Here is a 22500-nt window from a genome sequence, read left to right on the forward strand (position 1 = left end):
TTTTAGAGGCGATTATACAAAGGAAGGAGGGGAGAGGAAAGAGATGTATCACCCTACCCCCTCCCTCTACCTTCTCCAAAGAAGGTGATTTACAAGTTATAGTTGATTTTTGAGGAACATAGTCAGCTATTTGAGTGTTTAACACAATTCAGTATGGTGAGTTAAAGTTTTGATGACCTTTCTTTTTTAAAAAAAAGTTAATTAGTACTTTTTAAGGATTCACTTCCTCCCTTTCATAATATTTTGTAGAATTGCATTTTGAAATAATTCGGAAACCCGCGTATGAGCCAAAATATAATAATTAAATTAAGTTTTAATATATTTATTGATTTAAATTTATAAATTTTTTGTCAAATTGGTCACCTTTTTTAACCCTTTAGAGCCCTGTGTAGCAGATCTGCAACGAACATTTGTTAACCTGGCATTCGAATATGGTTTATTTATTCATGTCAAAAATGCCCATTGTGGCATATTTGCAACTCAGTTTCATTACGTAATTAGTTTGGATATTATAAGTTTGTGTTATCACAAATTATCAAGACAAACACCAACACTCAAATCTTATTTTTAAAAAATGGCGATATTGTCTATAATATGGCTCTAAATTAGTTTCTTTTATATGGTTTTATGAAAGTTTAGACAAGAATTTAATTTTTCTTTTAATATGAAGAAATTTAAAGAAATTCTTGCAAGTGTTTGTTGTAGTTTTTTTTTATTTTAAATGTATGAAATAGCATGCTTAAGTTTTATGTAGTACCTGGGATATTTTGGAGATAGTGACTTTGATGACTTGAATGGCAATGACTCAGATTCAGATTATGAGCATGAGAATATCAATAAGATTGTTGATAATAATGATTTTTGTGATGAAGGAGCTGTTTGACAACTGAATGTAAATTGTAAAGAAGAAAATGCCCCTCATGATAATAATGATAGTAGTGATGATGACCAACCTTTGTCTAATATAGTAAACAAAAAAAAAACAGTAAAGCTAGTTTAGAAAAAAATTTACTTACTTGTTTATGATACAAAAATTTAGGAGCTATTACCGCAACCCATACCAGATGAAAAGACTCCATATCAGTACTTCAAAATGTTTGTTACGGATAAGCTTCTTAAAACAGTAACAAAGCAAAGCATTTTATACAGCACTCAATCAACTGGTTCAAGAAATAACTTAAAACAAAAAGAGATTGAAAAATTTATTGGTGTCTACTTACGGAAAGGGCTTGTTAAGATGCCGTTGATTAGATCTTATTGGGAAGCATACATAAGCTATGGTCTATCTGGCGTAGTTTTACATTTTGTTGATAATATAAATGTAACACAGGAAACTAAGGATAGTGACCGCATTTGTAAGTTGCGCCCTTTGATTACAGGACTGCGCACAAATTTTTTGAAGGTATCACTAAAAGCATAGTGTGAATAAAATCATGATTGCTTTTAAAAAACGCTCTCTAATAAAACAATACCTACCAAACAAACCAACCAAATGGGGATTCAAGCTTTTGGGTAGAAGTGAATCTATTGGATTTCTTTATGACTTTGATGTTAACCAGGGTAGAGAAACCGAATCGAGTAAAGCATCAATATATGGAGTCGGTGCATCGGTAGTCCTTAATATGTAATCCAGGTTACCATCTGGTCATAACTTTAAAGTATTTGCAGATAGTTTTTTCACATCGCTAACTCTGCTGGACATGCTGAAAGAACGATCAACTTGGTTTGCAGGCACCATTAATACAAACCGTTTGAACAAGTGTTCCTTACCATGTAAAAAAGATTTACGTAAAGATGGCCGTGGAGGCTATGATTATCTTACTGACACATAGTCAAATTTAGTTTTAGTACGCTGGTATGATAATAAGCTGTTACTTTAATATCTTTATATGTTGGAACTGAACCTGTTCATACTGTTAAACGATATGACCGAAAGTATAAAAAGTATATAAATGTTAATCAGCCCTATATTAAAACATACAACACGTATATGGGTGGAATCAATAAGCCTAATATGATGTTCTTGTTTTGACAAAGCTAATCTTAAATGTCATCGTTGCTATGTCTACATTCGGGTGCATGTAATAGTGATCGCACTAGTAAATACATTGTTTTTTAAACCGTAAAGATTTAAAATTATAAACCCAAAAACAAAACATATGCCCCTTAAAAAGTTTCAAGCAGAGGTTGCAACAAGTCTAATAAAGGTAGAAAAATGTAAGGTTGGCAGACCATCTCTTAAAGCTATGATATCACCAAAGGCTAAAAGATGTGGTCCATGTGGTCCATAGCAACCCAATGCAAGATGTAAGACAAGACGGAGTAAATCATCTGCCAGCATACACTGAGAAAAGGTAACAATGTAAAATATGCCCTGCAGGGTTTTCATACATTCAATGCCAATAGTGTAATCTTTGGCTTTGAATGCAAAGAGAACGAAATTGTTTCAAAGATTTTCATTTATAAGGTTGAGACATAAAAACATTTAAAACCTTTTTTTTCCCTTAAAAAGCCGTTGTAGCAGATATGCTAAATTTTAAAAAGTTCATTGTCAAAAAAAAATTTTTTAAAAAGTTATGTTTTTGTATTTCGCACCCCAAAAATATGTATTTACACAGTTGATCATATTTTTTTTTTAAAGTTAGGCTTGGGTGGGCTTTAAAGGGTTAACGCTATTTATGAACACGCAAAACTTGTTTTTTTTTAATTTTTTTTATTTTAAAATTTTTAATCTCTAGGGACAACAACTTTTTGATTTATAAGAGAGTATATAAAGATCATAAAATAATTTCTATTTTTTATGACCCTTGCATTCGTCAAAATGGCTGAAAGTTTAAACATATTTTTTGATTTAAAGGCGAGCACATGTAAGCTGATGGCCAAAACGTAATAGTTTTGGCCATCTTTGAGTTTCATATTTTAATGCTTGAACTGAAAACTAACCATGTATGATAATAAGATACTTTTAATAGTTTTAAATGAATTTAATTTTATTGACTTACGACTAACCATTAAGAAAAACAAGAGGAGGCGCAGAAAATGCGCAAAAACAATAAGAAGTAGAGAAAGATTAAAAATTATGTTACTAGCTATTTTTTCAAATTTTATAACATATTTCTAACATTCAAAAATTATTAGTTAGTATTAATAAAAAACAGCTTAATGAACAATCTGAAAGTGATTTAGTAAAATTAAGAGCAGACCACAACTAAATCATAAATAATAATGATAAAAAAGTGCCCTTGTCTCAAAATGATGATTTTGTAAAATTAGTCGAAATCATAACCAATGAAAATGAAGTTTTAGTAATTGAGCATAAAAAATAAGAAACATTGATCTTTTAATGAAAGAACTATAGTTTTAAGACAAGCAGAAGTCCTAAGCAATGCAAACAAAATTCTTTTAAATAAACATGAAGCATGTTACCAAAATATTTTTCGGTGATATAGCAATTAAATGAAAAGTATATTAATTTTAAAAAAGCTTAAGTTAAATGTAACTTTTCAAATTTATTTATGTTTTTGTTGTTTAATATATGTTGTTATTGTTTTTATTTTTTGATCCTGAGACTTTGATTTTGTGATCTGAAGTTTAGTATTTAAAAAATAATTATTATTATGAAAATTAATTCATGATTTTATAATAATAAAAATTAATTTTTTCCGTGCTTTTAGAAGAGTATGTTTAAGTAAAAAGTAGTTCGTGTTATTTTTTAATAATAAATGTTTTATTTATTTCTTTACCAATTATACGTTTATTTGTTTTATATTGTTTACGGAATTGATTTTTTTTTAATAACACTTTATATTTACGGAATTTTTAAGGGGCTTGGCGATAAGACATATTATTCTTTTTCTCGCCCTTGCTACATATATCTTGTTGATAACATACGGTTTGTATATATTTACACTACAAAATAAAACAATAAAAAATAATAATAATAATGCTAGACGTTAGAATAGAATAAAATATTCTGCAAGACGTTAACGTTCCTAGAAGTCATGGAAGTGGCTCTACAGTTATCTTTTCATTTAAAAAAAAAGATATTTTTGATAAAATCTAAATTTTGATACAATGTTCAGATTAAGTTAGAGAAAATGGATTTAATTCATTTCAAAACAACACATTACTAGACACCCTAACAAGGATCAGTTTTCCTTTATAGTGAGATGTGTTTTGCGCAATAAGGAAAAATTTTGATTTGGAAAAGATAAAGAGTTGTTTGTACAAAGTTCAATCTGAAAGAAAATAACTTGGAAGTAGAAAAGATGTCACATGCTGCATTATTTCTCGCATTAATTTCTTATTTTCTTAACTAGTATCATTTCTTAACTTGTTTTATTCAAGAATTATTTTTTTAAATATTTCTATCTACGTATAGATGCTTGGATTAATGCAAGGGTAAAATCAGAGAATACTGCAAAGTTTAAAAGATAAAAAGTTGTTGGTGCAACTAGATCGTACACTAAAGATGGGGTAATAAAAAAGAATATACATCTAAAATTATTTTGTGACACAACGCCATTATTTGAATATTAAAAAACATGTGGTATAGGTTACAAGAAAGCTTATCACTTGGTATAAACAAGTTTTGAACTCAGAAAAGAAATTTATGTGGTATTGAATATATTAAAACTGCTGCAAAACTATTTGTTTGCTGTCATCAGAAGATGAATGCTTGGTACTAATAATAGAAGAATATTTATCAGCAAAAAGACACAATTAGGTAAAAAAAATTTCATATTGAGTTATCAATTTATAAAGCTGCAAAAGAACCTCCTTTAAATTTCAAGTTTAAACTTTTAATTCTATTGTAGATCAATTAGTGTAGAGTATTAAAACAAAGTTATTCAAACATGCTGAACGTTGTGTCCCAAAGAACTAAGGATTATGGCAGACTTAAACAATTGAAATATGAACTTTTTAGTTTTGAAAAAAATGGCAATCATTCTTAATGATATTAAAAGAAGAATTGCACTTAAATACTTATGACAATGAAGTTACTTCATGGTCATAAATGTTTAATTATGGTTCTAGTTTTGATTCAGTTTTAAAATAAAAATTTTAGTTGTAGTTTTTATTTAGTTAAATTTTTGTTTGTTGCATAAATATTTTGTCTCATCTATTTTTAATGTAATTTAATTTATAGATGATATAGGCTTATATAACTAGAAGAACTAGGACTCAGTGTTATAAAAAAATACCAAAATGAGGAATCTTAATTAAATATAAATTTATATTATAAACCCGGTGGCTGGTACACCCAACGTTATATCGTATACTGTCATTAAGGCGTTAAAATTTTAAGAAAACTTCATTTATTAGGTATAAAAAAATTGTATAAAAAAAAAACTCCTCAAATTTTGTAAGGAGCCCTCTAAAATTTGAAAAAGAACCCCTAAATTTTCTGAGCACACCGCTCTTTTCGAGCGTATGGAGCACAGCCACGACTCTGTAAACACCAATAATAACTAAATATAATCAATTGTTATGGAATTGACTTTATTTATTACTCGTATATTTCTTAAAATAAATGACTTTGTGATTAAATGATTGTCACCATACCATCTAGACTAAATGAGTATTTCTAATGAAACTGAAAAGTGATTTCTCCGTTCATTTGTGAACAAGTCACAGATTGAAAAAAAAAGTTTCAACAAATGCAGAAACAGCAATGAAGTCTTCTGATAGAAATCTTAAGGAGCCCTTTTTTAAACTTTAGAGAGCCCTTTACAAAATTGTATGCGAAACCACTGCAAACAAAAATCGTAGATCTGCAAGTAATTTAACTGCTACATCTTTAATATCTCCAAATTGCTCAAGGTGGTATTCAAAAATAAGTATCGAAGGTACAACACTGGAGAGATAGTGCATCTGTATGGAGATTACTAAATTCATTGGCAAAAAGTTCTAAAAGATTGACAAAATCCTGAAGTGTCATCTGTTAGCTTTTGGCAAGTGAATCAATGTTAAGGTCACCAAGCACTTCGTTGATAGATGTCTCTATTTCCAGAAGTCTCCCAGCCATAAAGTAAGAGCTGTACGATGTGTACCATGCTCCATTTATTACTACATTTTTTGACAATTTTTTTTAATACCACAGGTTTGCCAATTTTTCCTGCAGATTTACGTATCTTTAAATGTAAGTCATGATATTTACCATCACATTCAAGTTTTACAAGTAGCTGTATAACATGTGCAAAGTATCCCAATCTTTTAAATACTAGGTTTTCAGCCATCAAGTCAACTTGTTCCCACAGTTCCAAATTTTTTCATATTCTTATATTATTCCAGGTCTGATATCTGCACTTCACTAACCTCATATTCTAATTCAATAAGTATATCACGTTCAGCTTGAGCTTAAATTCTCGACAACTTTATGCCTTTGACCATAAATTCGTCATTGTTCCATATAACAAGCAACTTTTCTCTAGAATCATTCCAATACTTTAAGCATTTTAATCTAAATTTAATAAAATCAGCAATTTGCTTACGTGTGTGGATGTTTAACAAGATACAAACTAGGCAGAGCATGTATTGGTTTTTCGTAATGGCTGTGAAAAAAAAAAACTAAAATTCCTAAGAAGGACTTAGTAGGAACTTTTTGACAAAAGCAGGCATTAAAAATTTAGAATTTATGATATTAACAAATTTTCTTGCATTATTGAACAATATCATTGGATTAAAGTGTAAATTATCATTTGAACAAAGGAGTTTAGTCGACTATATGCTTGTGTAAATTTTTAGGCAATGTGTATAGTATATATATTAGTATTCCTACTGATAATGCATTGTAACAGCGTCTGGTTCTGATTTGAGAAAGATTTAATAAGATTGTTATCAAAACGTGCGGCCGTGGCGCAGTGGTTAGAGCGCTTGCTTTATTAGCCGGAGATCCAGGTTCGAAACGAGCTCTAGACATATTTTCGCGTCACGGAAAGGAAGGAGGCGTGAACTTCTTGGTTAAATGCACTTTCGCGATACTCTGTAGCTAGACCGTTAGGCCTTCTAGGGGCACCTAAATAACAAAAACAAAAAAAACAGTGCTTTTTTTTATCCCCGTGCGCTTTTTTTCATTAATCCCAACTTTTCCATATTCATACTTTATATAGGGTGAGATGGGACAAAAAAATTTGCTTGCGTGCTGCGCTTTACATTTTCCACAAAAACTATACAAATCGGTTTAAAACTATAGTCCAATGAATTGTCATGTTACCCCATGGGACTGTTTGTCCCATGTCACCCCATGTTGGGGTGAAATGGGACAATGGTTGGGGTGAAATGGGACAAAAACAGAAACAAATAATTTTAAGCATTATTTTATTGTTTATTCTACTCCTTAAAAAATTTAACAATACACAAAATTAATTTATGTTTAACAAAAATAAAATACCATTCTAAATGCATTTGTAACTTTGTTCAACAGGTTGCTTGATGTTTAAATGGAGTCAAAACTACGTTGATGTCTGAGGGGGTAACTTTTTTTCTTTTTTTCATCTTTATCTTCTATTTTCTTTTACATTCTGATAAACTTTCAACTAGTTCATTTCTTGTTGGTGTGTCAGTCAATACCAGAGACCTAGAACATTTTCTTTTTGCACTTTTTCACTTTGCCACCCATTTCACCCGCTTTTGGATATGACCTTATATCTTCTGATGTTCAATGGTAGGCAGAAGTGCTGATTTGCTGTTTCTTTTCATTTATAACTTCAGATACAATACACAGTGATGTGGGGATTGTTTGTTTGTCGGAATTGTCATTTGCTGGAATTGGTCGATCAGATACATAAGAACATAAAAAGTCGACATCACTAAAAACAGATGGATCTTACGGGACAATGCCAGTTTCTTTAAAACCATTTTCAGCAGAAGTTACCTGTCCTACTTGCTTTACTCCTTTACCAGCAATCACATTCACTGGCTTATGAACAGTTGTCAGACCTGTTTCATCAGTATTGTAAATGCAATCAGCAGAAAAGCTATAGCGCTTCTGCACACAGTCAAGGTTTTTGAAGAAAGTATCTACATTTGTGCGATTGAAACTAGTTGTTCGACTGAGGCTGGTAGCTTCTGGCGTACAAATAAATATTTTTGTACGATTTAAGAATAAATAAAACCATTCAGTTCCAACTGTTTCACTCTTTTTCCAGTTTTCTGGTATTTTAATGTCATTTTTAATTGCATATTAATATGCAAGTTGCTTTGTTTCTCTAACATTAAGTCCATAATGCATATTAGATGCTTGACGAAGATTTATTGAAAGTTCATCTTCTTGTGTCTTATTAAAAATATACTTATGTTGTTCATCAACGTATAAGTTACTGTAAGAAGTTTCTTTATTTACCTTTATTTTCCGCTGTAAATTTGATTTTGAAATTGTATGCTCTTGTGCAGCTGCTCGTAGTGATAAACTTCCAGATTCGACAGCCATCACATCAGCTTTTATTGTATGAGCATCAGGCTTTAACCGACTTGTTAATCGTTTGTAATTTCTTGGCATCTGAAAAATTGTTACTCATATTACTCGCTCCATCATTAAAAAAAATTATGCTCTTTTTAATTGCATTAACCAAAATCCAGATTAGACTATAAATTTTAAATTTGTTTTAATGAAAGTAAAATAGTATCACAACCCTATAAAACTTATAATATGATTAAATAGTGAAAAACTTTATTTAAACTGAATTTAAAATACAAAAATGATTGGCATTAAAACAATACTTACTGTAAAAAATGTCTTCAGGACAAAGTAACAAAGAAATCCAATATAGTTATTATTACTTTCTATGATAAAAAACACTTTACTATAAAGTAAACATTGAAATCATAAACATAAACGTAATTTTCTGTTTACTTGCTTTTTTACAAAAATATTGATTATAAAAGTTAAAGTACAGTAAATTAAAAAAATGATAAATTGAACAGTGTCCCAAGTTTTCACACCAATTCTCCTGTCCCAAGTCACCCCATCACTAGTAGGTGTGAGAAAACCTTTATTTTATACAGTTCTCGTAGCCATATGCTAATCATATTTCTTCAGTAGTTAAATAAAACAATAGTGAATAGTTAAAAACCATAAACATAAAACTATATGCAAACAAGACATAAATATTTAATATTAATGATGTCTTCAAAATCCAGGAAAATTGTTAGACTTTTACATATTCGCAAATATCCGAAAAAAAAATACTTCTGAAACTTAAAAAAAACAATAATATGAAGAAGCTATTGCAAACTTATAACATATATAAAAAACTTTTACTTTAATAAAGTTTTCACTGAGATATTGCCAAGTCCCATCTCACCCCATGACCCATCTCACTCCGCTCTCCCATATCTTTAAATAAATTTGTATATATACGTTATTAAATATATACTCAAAAGTAATAAAATTAGTTACTTTTTTCATAATAAAAATAATTCCTCAAACAGATAGTTAAACAAGCCTTAGACTTGTTGGGTTCTTTCCACACAACTTTGTATTGCATACTTTTTTGCCATCAAGTAAGACTAAGCATACTGATTTTCCGGGTGACGCATCATAACTATTATAAAAAAGGTTGACTTGAAAACTTTTTAAACTTTTTAAAGAAAGATTTGAAAACTTTTTAAACTTTAAACATTATGATTAATAAATTTAAAATCAAAAAACATTATTCTTCCAAAATCAATCAAATATCTTTTCTACCCAAAGTTTGTTTTCAGTTTTTCCGACTATAAAATAGTTGCTGATGTAAAGTGCGTTTTTTTTTTTTTTTTTTTAACTCTTAATGAAGTCTTTTATAGATTACTTAACTTAAAAAGCAAAGGCAGAAGACAAAATATTGATTTGTTTTTTTCCGTTAAATACAAAATGAACGCACTTGTAAGTTTCAAGTGGGCATACGTCGTTTGGAGGTCGTCCACAAGACGTCTCCTGCACGTCCAGACGTCTGGAACGTCGAAAGGACGTTGCCAGTACGACGTGTGCCTACTGAATTAAATGATTTGGTGGTTAGTTGGAGCATTTTTCATAAACCTAGTTGGTTGGAATAAAAAAGTTTATTTTTTTTTAAAATAATATTATCTAAGGTTTCTTTGAAAATGTTTAATGCATTGATATTGTTTTGTAATTGTTTATTTCATGCGCATCTTCTAATTTAAAAGTAGGTTTTAATTTAGCAACTTTCACTTTCAACTTTAGCTGTAATATGAACTTTTCTTAAATGAGTATTTAAATAATTTAGTGTTTAAATACTCAGTTAAAAACTAAACAACTGTTAGTACTAATATTACAATTATTAATTAAATTACTATTTTTTTTAAAATAAAGTTTACATGTTATAACTGGTATTTGTTGTTTTATTGTTATCAAAGTTAGCGAAACTGTAACAAATAATATATTTTAACATCGAAATTCATACAACTTGCATTTTCGATATCTTTTTTGTATTATTAAGTTTTATTTTGGTATTCAGGCAATTCTTATCTGTTACAAGCTTCATTATTCGTTTACCTTGCAATTTACATGCAAAGTTTAACAAAATTAAAAATGCTTACATGAATGGAAATGTTATAAAATCGCTGAATAATGTCAATTCTTCTGACTGTGCTGTAGCTTGTGTTAGTAACTTTAAATGCACGTTAGTTAATTGGAAGGAAGATGAAATGATATGCGAACTGTTATCAGAAACAAATCCTCAACAAATTTCAAAAGATCTTTGGATGGTTTTACAACCAGAGAACACTAATAATAAAACTGTAAGTTTTTATACATTTAAGTACTAATTTTGTTTGATAACTGGTAAAAAAAACCTAAACTGAAAGAATTTAATAAAGTTTTTAAAATTTATTTATTAGTTTAACTATAAAAAAACTCCATAATAGCAAAGAAATGATTAATGATAACGTTTTCCTTTAAATTGTTCTTTTAAGTTGAAAAATCAAAGATATTTTAAAAATAAATTGTGAAAAAAGACTTTTCTTGTATTTAAAAAAGTGTCTGTCAAACCAAAAATTAAATTTGATGTAACTACTCTTTTCGTTTATGGCTATATTAATTGATGTACTCTCCCCTCTCTAACTATATGAGAGGGTCAAATAGTTAAGGGAATTGGACACAACAGTAAAAAATTATAGACTTCGGTTTTGTAATTGTTGTGGTGGGTGGAAAATTTTAAAATTAGTGTTTATTAGGGAAATCGTTCATTTGATAAGGAAGTTAGAAGTTGTAATTTTATTTTTTGGTTTTTAAAAATGGAGAGACGATTAAATTAATATACTTCAATCACAGCAGTGGACAAACCTAAGAACAGATGGTTAAAAAGTTAAATTATGTTAATGTTAACATTGAAGGATTGATTAAAAAAAATAAAAACAATAAGTTTCATTTAAAAAAATAGGAATTTTTATTCTAGCCCTACAGCTTAAACAAGTTTTACCGAAGTGTTAAAAACATAATTAAAATTATCTAAATAATACTTTAATTTCCGATGATAAAGCTTTTTAAATTTTTATGTAGCTGTTTACTTGTAACAATCGACTTTTTACAGACGCTATTGAAATTTGACAGAAAACCTAAATCTTAAATTCATAGTTAAAGTTTAACTTTTTTAGCGATGCCATTAAAGCGGTATTAAATTAACATCTTTATTCTAAATTTAACATCTAATTCTTTTTTTTCTTTTAGCGCATTTTTTACGTCTCTCTCTTACACATCATTTATGACTTTAAATATCTCTTAAAAAATTTTATTAAGTAAGAAGAAACTAACTTTTTAAATTACTTTACTAATTAGTATGGGTTAATACTATTACTAAACTTACCCTGTAAGAGTCACATTAAGTTCAAATATTAATAGTGTTCTTATTGGTGTTCTTCTTTCGCAATAGCCTTTTTAAAAGTTATGAAGCAATTCTATCCTTTGCATTAACAAAGAGTAACATTGAATAGAGAATTTTTTCGCACCATTGCTCTATTATCTACTAAAAATCTCTTCGCCAAATTAACAAAATAATTTTTATTGCAACAGTTGTATCTGAGGTTAATGTACTTGATACCACCTGGAAGTTTGAGTCTGAAGTATATTTAGAATTTTTCGAACAACTTTATTCTTTTATTGCTTTGTTCTCATTGTAACTAACTTAAACACTTGTGGAAAAAACAACTTTATACCATGCTCTGGTCCTCGTTGTTCCAGGCCATCCCTCCTACCTTGGCTTTCTTAACAAATTTATTTTGTGTTATTTTCTGGTAGTTAAATACCAACTAATATGAATATTGATTGAAATGATCTTTAAAAACTTTAATTATTTTGAATAACAAACAACACTAGAAGCTTTTTTTTGTCCGACGGTTTCATTTTATGCAAACTCTATTTATACTATGTCTTAAATTTTTATTATAATTCATACTATAAAAAAAAACATATTATTAAAAATTATGCTATGAAAAAAAGATTTTATTATAAGATATTCTTTAAATAAACAAACAGTTTAAAGTCATTTTTGTTCAAAAAATTTTTAACCACCTTAATGCATGAATAATTTGTATTTCAGATTGGTCAAATTTGTGAACAGGTTAATCCATGTGACAGTACTCAAATATGTCGAGACGTATGCGATTCCACTAATAAACATACTTTTTCTTGTGTTTGTAAGTAGATTTTCTTCACTTATACATACTTAATTAAAGTGACCATGCTTGATCGTTTTTTACAATAATTACTTTATAAAAATGACTAAAGTTTTTCAATGCTTTTTTGTTTGTTGAAAATAACTCTTTTATAAACCTGCTTGGTAATATGTAGGTAATAATTTTCTTATAACTTGTATAAATGAACATTAAAAATGAATGACATTATTATGTAGACATTTAAAATCAGCTGTAACGAGTTAATAGACCATACAATTTGCGAAAATAAACTCACATAGAAAAAGTAAATAAAATTACATTATTTCAAAATCAATGTTTTAAAAATTTTTTTATCAACAGGAAAAACATTACTTTGTACTTTTTATAATAGTATCAATATCAGCCCGCCTTAAAAAAATATCAGGGTCCCTTAAGGGCATGCCTTTAAGCAACCCAAAATAAAAAAAAATTGGAAGGAAAATCTAAAGTTGAGTAGTAAAGCGTCGTTGTTTTTTTATAATAATTTTTTTTAAATAAAATAATAAAAAGTATTTTTTAAACTTATTATTACGATTTATTCTGTTATATATTACTGTTATTTACATAGTTATGCTAATCAAAATACAAGATATAAAAATTTAATTAAAGATGTCCTTCACTTTTATTGTTGAGGATCATTATCATCCTCAATGTCCTTTCCACTTCTCTCGTCACATCCCTTGTCACTGCCTCTATCTTTTGCGTCAATCGAAACTGATGTTTTCATACATTGCCGCAGCCGACCACCAAAGCGATCTCTGGTGTTATTGAAAACACATCATATTAAAATAATCACTTAATGATTACTATTTATTTTAGAGAATGTTACATATAATCACATCGACAATATAAATATGCGTACAAATATAAGTAAATTGATAATAACATTAGATTAACAACTTTCATTATTTTATATTATTGTTTCAAACATTAATTGTAAGTCAAATGGGTTACTCACATGACAGCTATTTAAAATATAATATCAATATACTTTTTATATCAAAGTTATCCGTAGTAGCTCTAAATTTCACTCACCTATAAGCAGAATATCAAGGTAATTGAAAAACATAAGTAAGCCATGTGTTGCGAGCCTGTTCATCTTTTTTTGCATATCATGTGTCAGCAACTTATTAAGCACTCTTAAAATATGGTCATGGGCAGTAAAGCCTCCTTTAAGCATCATCCATGACAGCTAAAAATGATAAGAAATGTTTTATCTAATTATTATTACATTCCAAAATCAACAGTTCCTGTTGATTTTGGAACTGGGAACTGGATTGGGCTGATATTCTGATCAAGAGGATCATTACAAAAACTTCCAACCTTCCCTGTCTTTGTTCAAGACTTGTCAACTAAGATTGAATAGAATTTAGTTTACGAAGAAAGTACGCATTCATAAGACAGTGACCTGTTATGAAAAAAGTGCCTTTAATGAAAGAAAATGATCTTTTACTAATGTGTACTTAAAACAAATAATAATCCTATTTTCCATAAAAAAAGACATTGTATAAAATAATTACTGAGCCTAAGGTATATAAAATATTAAAACCTTATGCATGAAATGGTTCAACATTTAGACGATGGCAAACACCAGGCATACTTTCATGCATTTGTAATAAACTTGAATCAGCGGAATACTTGGGACTCAAATAAAGTTTCAACATTTTATATGTATGTATTTATATATATATATATATATATATATATATATATATATATATATATATATATATATATATATATATATACGTATATTAAGATAATACTTTTGCATGAAAAATAAATATTTTGCAGCATACATTTTACTGATTATCTTGTCTGTTGAACGCTTGAAACATATACGAAATTAAAAAGACGTTAACATTATCAAATTTACCATGCGAAAGATATAGAAGTATATCACAATTTTTAAAAAATTGCAGTTGCCTGGATAGATGCATGTAATTGCAAACTAGGAATCTTTAAAAAATATATAGCAACAACACAAACTAGAATAAATCTCAAATTATCATAAACAGCAAATTTAAAATAAGTTATGTTCTGATGCAATAAAACTAGAATAAAGCAGTATTAAATATATTTATTTTACCTTAAAAGTTTAGTTAAAGAAACGTTGACATTTTTTGACCACTTTTAGTAGTTGAAGAGAAACACTACAACAATAAAAAGGTGTTTCAAAAACTTATCATTTAAAAATTATAGCAGAATAGAACCTGTCATTTCGAAAAGGGCACAAGTCCATTTACTAAAACTTTTCAAAATCAACAAAAATATGATTTTTATTAAAATAATGTCTAGGTTGCTAAAGAAATTAAACATAGAAGTAGATAAATAAAGAACGTATATAACTTATGTATTTTTTATTTTTTATAAAAAAAACATAAATCATACATAAATTTTTAATTCAAACTTATAAACTAACTGCTAAAAGTTTTGGACTTATGTCCTTTTCGAAATGACAGGTTCAATTATCTGTTTATAAAATTATATTACGTACATTTGATGTTGTTTGGATATTTGTTTCTTTTGTACTCTAAACATGTGCAGAAACTTGAAGCATTATTTAAAAAAAATCATTTAAACATTGGCATAATTAAAAAATACCAGTATAAAAGAAATATTATCAGCTTTAGCGGTGGCAGGGGCTTTAAAGCTGATTTAACAAAAGTATTCTGGGTACGCTGAGCCAAAAATATCAAGATATTTCATGGATAAAAAATTACTAAAAAAACTGTTGCAATAAATAAAGCATTACCATGGACTCAGAAAAAAAATCGGTATTAAAATTTGAATCTTCAGAATCTGTGCGAAGTGGCTGAATTAAAAAAAAATTTTATAATAAACTTTAAAAAAAATATAAAACCATAACAAAACTAAAATTTAAAAAGATATAAACATTTCTATTAACATAGTTTTGCATTTTATATGTACATAAACTGGATGCAGTCGTTGTCTATTTAAACCATTAACTGGGTTGAAATAAGTTTGTATAAAATATATTGATTGGTTGTTTTCTTTTCATTTCAGAAACAAACTTTAAAGTTTCTTTCAGGGCATCATAACTTGTCGCACCCTGCAAAACTAAAACCTAATCATATATATGTATATATATGTATATATATATGTATATATTTATATATATATATATATATATATATATATATATATATATATATATATATATATATATATATATATATATATATATATATATATATATATATGTTCACAAAATAAAGTTTTTTTCGTAACTATTAAACAATTCTATTAAAATATGGTGATTCAAATTTAACTTTTTCATATTAATGTCAATTATCACCATTAATTCAACTCCGTTACAAATTTTGAGCTTTTGAAGTCTTTAGGATTCCATCTAACAAAATCATCAACATGAACAATTCATAATAATTTATCCAATAAACAATAAATTAAAACATATTTTTGATTGATGTACTCCATTAGATATTTAAATTATAACTAAATTATGTAAAATAAAAATCAGAAACAGATCAAAATTATCAACAACTAATTTTGATGATAAAAATCGATTTTGAAAGAAACAGACGCCTCAAATATGCTTTTTTTGTCATAAAAAATGCTTAAAATATTTACTATAGTAATATACTAATAATATCTAATTTTAGTTCAAAATATTAAAACAATACTGGAGCTTTAGCATTTTTTAAATTTCAGTTACATATCATTGTAACTAGTGTGAAGATCGTAAATAAATGTATTTAATACATTTTTTTTTTTTTTTTGTACCGAATTTTACGAAACAAAAAAAACCGTCGAAGTTCATTTCGCAAATGCTACTTACAAAATGTAGCCTTTTGCAAGTTGAATTACGAAATAAAACTATTTCGTTGCATACAAAAGTAGCGCTTACGGAGGTCCAACTTGCGAAACAAGCTCTTTTGCTAAACGACGTTTTGAAGTCTATAAAAAAATTTTGTTGGTCAAACGGATATAATTGTTAAAAATGCAACTTTTATATTCCAAAATGTTTATAATAAAATTTTATCTTCAGTATTGCAACATATGAGAGTTTTAAGGTTTCAACTTTTAAAATAATGATAAAAAACTAAATTTCTTTCGAAACGAAACTCTTTTGCACCGAAACTTGCGAAACAGTTTATAACTGAAAAAAGCTTACGAAACGCGGCATAATAAATTTATCTATTACGTTTTATGAATCAAATAACGTATAATTAACTGTGTAAATAATGATATTGATAAGTTTCAGTTCAAAATATGATATTGATAAGTTTCAGTTTTAAGCTTCTATAAAAAAATCAAGACTTTCATAAAATATACCTTTTTAGAATGACATTTAATTAATAAGAATTAAATAATGAAGATAACTTGAACAACGCTAACATAGAAATGCAATTGCGAAATCGGGAAACAATTCCTTTGTTGTAATCAAAAATAGACCTAATTGAACCCGTCATTTCGAAAAGGACACAAGTCTATTTATTCAAACTTTTCAGGATCAACAAAAATAATTTTTTTAGAGAAAAAGTCTATGGTGCTAAAGAAACTAAATATATGAGTAGATGAAAAAAAAGCATACATAAATTTTTAGAGTTTTATTTATTATAAAAAACCAACATATATTACATATATCTTTAATTTAAATTTATGGACTTAACCCTTTTTCAAAATGAACACTTTGTTATATATAAAAATCCCAAGATTATCAATATAGTAATGTTTTATTATTACATTAAAACAATTATTGTTAGTTAATCACCACTTATTTCTTGGAAATCTTGGTTTGCCGAAGTTGTTGGCCATGCAAAAAGCTCAATATAAAAGTTTTTATACTATTCTATTGAATATGGAATATATTTTTCTATTTTTTTCAAATCTGATATTTTTTTTTTCATTGATAGGCAATTTTCCAGCATATGCAGGAGTATTACTTAATGGTAAGGTTGGTCTTGTACTCATCCTTTGTAATAGCTGGAAATCATAACTGACTAAGGAATTTATGGATTCACGTGTTATCACTAAACCTGGTATGGTCTTAGAGAACGTGAAATGTGACACTTTTGAAATACCAAATGTTACTTTTTTGTCTTTGGCTACTCCTCTTCCAAAGAAATCTACAGATAACACAACTTTCTCATAATAATTTGGCCACCATTTTTTTACATCAATAATATCTTCAGTTTTAGGCCTTTTAATTTCAAATTCTTGGTTTGCCGCAGCTATAAGATTTTCATACTCTGTTGGTGTGTAAATCCGATCATTTTTTTAAATATGTCGCTTTGCTGTTCTAAACATTCTATCGTTAGGCAAGAATGAGTGACCTCTTTTTGGTATGTAGTATTGTATCTTATTTATATTGCTACCTAGTTTAGCTACCATTGATAAAAGTATGCGGATCAAGGCATGATTTCTATTTTATAACCATCAGAAAATAGGTGCCGTTCTTTGGCTTCGTTGACAATGTTTTTTTAAATATAATCCAGCACAAAGGTACATACTTTGTTGGGACCTTTGTAAGCAACTCCTTCGCAATATGAATAAAATACTGATTTACCAGTTTTAAAATCGTATATGCAAAACTCATACAGCCATAGTTGACGTAGATAAAATATTTCCTGGATAGGGATATGTGGAAGTGGCAAATTTTGCATAAAATCAAATGCAATCCCATACACATTTGGATTCTTATTGCACTTAGTTTCAACTTCCTGTATTTTTTTGTAAAATTTGTTTGCTTGTCTTTTATGGATCTCAATGTTTGCTTGATAGATTCTTTTTGCATTGTCATTAACGTGTGGGTTTTTTAGTTTAATTTTTAACTCTTCACACAGTCCACAAACATCAACTTGCTTTCTACCAAAGAATAAACTAAAATTTTCTTGGAAATATTTAAGGTAAAACTTATATTTAACAGGATGATCTGGATATTTTTGTTCGTATAATGTGTGCATAATTTTCACATTGAGTTTTTCATCCAAACAATAAGATGATGCATCTTTACTATAGTAGTGCACATATTTAACAGGAAAGGATTCGAAATGCTCACGTACTTTTGTTAATGTATCACCAGGTAATGCTTTGCATCATAATCCCTGGGATTTACCTCTGTGATGTAAAGGCTGCTCTTTTTTTTTTTAAGCAAATGCATAAACGTCCAACCAGTTTCATAGAAATTCCATGCATACTGCAAAAAGCTTTCTTGCATACTTTTTTACTCACACCTTCAATGTTAAAGTGATAAATAAAGGAAAATTATTTTTTCTTAGGTTCTTCGGATCTAAACCGTCTTCTCTCTATTTCTTTCTTTTCAATCAATGACTGCAAGTATGTGTCTTGGGCATTTTTACTATCAAATTTATTAACAAACTGAATTGTACTTTTTATAACATCTTCAGATACAAGCTCCATACATTTTGAACTACATCTGTAAATAAAGAAAATTATTGGGGTAATATTACAATAATTAAATATCAAGATGTTTTACCTCCAATTATTGGTGGTAAAACATGAGTAAATAACCAAAAATTTGAGAATGAATACAGTATATATTAAATATTATAGAACAAAAAACTAACCTGCAAGAAGCACCTATCTGTCTAAGCCACATCATTTCCTTTGTGGTTTTTATAAGCTTCTCCTGCAATTTTGGCTTTTTTTATTTTTTCATTTTTGTAATTTTCACTATTCCTTATACCAGACACTCTTTTTCTAGACGTATAAGCATTTTCAGTAAGCTCACGATTTTCCATTTTTGTAACAAATAAAGTGAGATTACGTCACTTCATTGCGCTTCGTTCCACTTGAAAAAGACATAAGTCCGAAACTTGTGCCATTTTCGATCAGACTTTAATTTTCATTTTCATTTAAAGTTGACTTGTGGTATATGAAAATGCGTCTCCTTCAAAGTAAATATGTTATACACTTTAATAAAAAAAATGACATTAAAAAGTGAAATTCAAAAAAAGTGTGACTTGTGCCCTTTTCGAAATGACGGGTTCAATTTAAATGTTAAATGCTAAAACTTAAATTTATAATAATACGTTTAAAAATAGCTCTCACTTGTTAACAATCAGAATAATTTATTTAGTCAGTTTCAATTTTTTTATTTTTTAGTTGCTCTGTTATATGCGCTTTCGCTTTTATTACCTCAATAACATCGAGTAAATTTTAAATAATTTTAAAGACATCCTTTTCAATAATTTTTTCTAAAATGTTTTCCTTAATAAATAAATTAATAAAGTCAGGGTGGGAGGTAGAAACGTGGAAAGGTGGGAAGAACAATTGTTGCCCCTTGTACCGTTGGCGCTGGAAAATGCTTTAATTTTAAATATCCCAGCATTATTGAGATTATACAACTGCTGAAAATTTTAAAACTCTAGCTGCTTTGGAGAACAGTAAAAAATTAGCTGCAAAATTTTGTAGCAAAAAAACGGCCGCGTACAATACAAACCTTACCCGGGTCTTCGTCTCTCGAAAAAATTTTAACATAGAAGCTCACATGACTATACAAGCACGAAAAGATTCAGAGCTGTAGCTATTCTGAAAGGTAGTGATAAATTAATTGCAAGATTCAGTAAGAACTGACAACAGCCAAACAACACTTAAATTTCAATTAAACTTTGTAATGGAACTAAATATAGTTTTTATAAATGAGAATATAAATAGTAAACCTCTATTTCTGATAAGCCAAAGGCAATAAACAACCGAAGGTCGGAAGTAAACCAAAACTGATACTTGATAAATATATATATATATGTATATATATATATAAATATATATATATACATATATATACATATATATAAATATATATATATATATATATATATATATATTTATATATATATATATATATATATATATATATATATATATATATATATATATATATATATATATATATATATATATATATATAATATATATATATATATATATATATATATATATATATATATATATATATATATATATATATATATATATATATATATATATATATATATATATATATATATATATATATATATATATATATATATATATATACAGTATTGGACAAAACATTTGCAACCAACATTGGACAATGCTAAAAAATGTTTCTAATTTTACATGTCTTAAAAACGAAACGAACTATACTACCACAGCAAACAGTTCAGGAGTGTGGAGTCATAGCACGTCATGACATGAGCAATCAGCTGACAAGTGACAACACACAGGCAGAATTTCGTTGACAAGTGCCATTTTGAAGCGGACAAAACAAGTGCAACTTTTTTGGTTTGTTTCATTTTCTTAAGTCTGGTCCGTGTTAACGTCACGGATGTTTTTTAATACTTAAAGGAAGTATTTAAAAGTTTCCAGAGGTTTCCAGAAGCATGCAGAAGCTTGCAGAAGTTTCCAGAAGAAGCATCTGAAAGCATCCAATAGCATCCAGAAATATCCAGAAACATTCAGAAGCTTCCAGACGCATCCAGAAGCTTCCAGAAGTCTCGAAAAAAAACATCTAGAATCTTCCAGGTTCACACAGGTTCATTTTACTATATAAGAGACATGTAATTCAGTCAGTATATAGAAGTCAATCAATCAGTATTATCAAGACAGTTTATCAAAGTGAGTTTTACCAAAGTGTTTTATCATAGAACATCAATACAAGAGGTGAAATACAACAAGTGTTTCATTACATCAATACAGTCCACATCCAACCAAGACGTTGTGTTCCACAGAGCATTATTGTATCATCATAAGGTAAATGTAACACGGTAAGCCTTGAGAAGCGTGATTGTTTATTTTTATTATTTTTATGACTGCAAGTGCAAAAATGCCTCACGACAGTCTTGGATTGGAAAGAAAATTATTGGCCATTACGTAAGTGGAATATCACAAAAAAGTATTTGTGATAAATATCGCGTAAAAGAATGGACCGTATTAAGACTATGTTCCAAATTTGGTTCTACGGGGAAGTTGGTAGCAGATAACAAAGGTGGAAGACCGCGTTACAACACTTCTAGAGGGGATTCTATGATTTTCAGATCATTCAAGAAGGATCCCGGGATATCATCAGTTGAGATACAAAAGCAATTAGAGCTGCCTGTATCGGACCGAACAATCAGACGACGTGCTGTTGAAGCCGGATTGTTTTCTCGACGCTGCAAAGAAACCGCTGATTTCACTAAAAAACCAGAAGAAAAGTTTCCTGTTTGCTACATCTCATATTGACTGGAATGTGCAGAAATGGCGAACTGTCCTGTTCAGTGATGAATTGAAGTTTAACATCATTAGGAGCGATGGCATTTGCCATGTACGTCGACCGGCCGGAAAACGCCTCAATTTACGTTAATGCCATAACACCGTGAAGCATGGTGAAGGCAATGTAATGGTCTAGGGATAATTTTCTGCTAATGGTCTAGATCCAATACATAAAAACAATGGAATAATGGACCGTTTCATGCATAAAAATATCCTGAAAGATGTTATGTTACCTCATGCTGAATGGAATATGCCAATAAAATGGGTTTTTCAGCAAAAAAACGATCCGAAACACACAGCAAAAGTAGTCAAACAGTGGTTTCAAGACAACCACCTATCGGTGATGGATTGGCCGCCTCAATCTCCGGATCTCAACCCTATCGAGACTCTGTGGGAGATCGTCAACCACAGAATTAATCGTGAAGGTGTTCGTAATAAGGATCAACTGTTTAAACAAATCCAAAAGGCCTGGGCCGCAATTCCACAAAGTTTCATTGATCACCTGATTGAGTCTATGCCTCGAGGATGCAAGGCTGTAATCGACAACAAAAGATTAGCCACGAAATATTAAAAGCGAAATACAGCTTGGTCAACATTTTGCCGAGT

The 22500-nt window shown here is 28.7% G+C and overlaps 1 protein-coding gene across 1 annotated transcript in view; it reads left to right on the top strand.

Moving 5' to 3' along the window:
• LOC124819178 (uncharacterized) overlaps positions 1-22500 on the top strand; it is a 37560-nt gene that overhangs the window by 1541 nt on the left and 13519 nt on the right. The window contains exons 2-3 of the mRNA XM_065817141.1: positions 10458-10740; positions 12537-12633. Of these exons, the coding sequence (XP_065673213.1) occupies positions 10458-10740; positions 12537-12633 (380 nt within the window). The remainder of the gene's footprint in view (positions 1-10457; positions 10741-12536; positions 12634-22500) is intronic.

Source organism: Hydra vulgaris, chromosome 14 (genome assembly GCF_038396675.1).
Source record: "Hydra vulgaris chromosome 14, alternate assembly HydraT2T_AEP".
In the NCBI taxonomy this organism is placed as follows: domain Eukaryota; kingdom Metazoa; phylum Cnidaria; class Hydrozoa; order Anthoathecata; family Hydridae; genus Hydra; species Hydra vulgaris.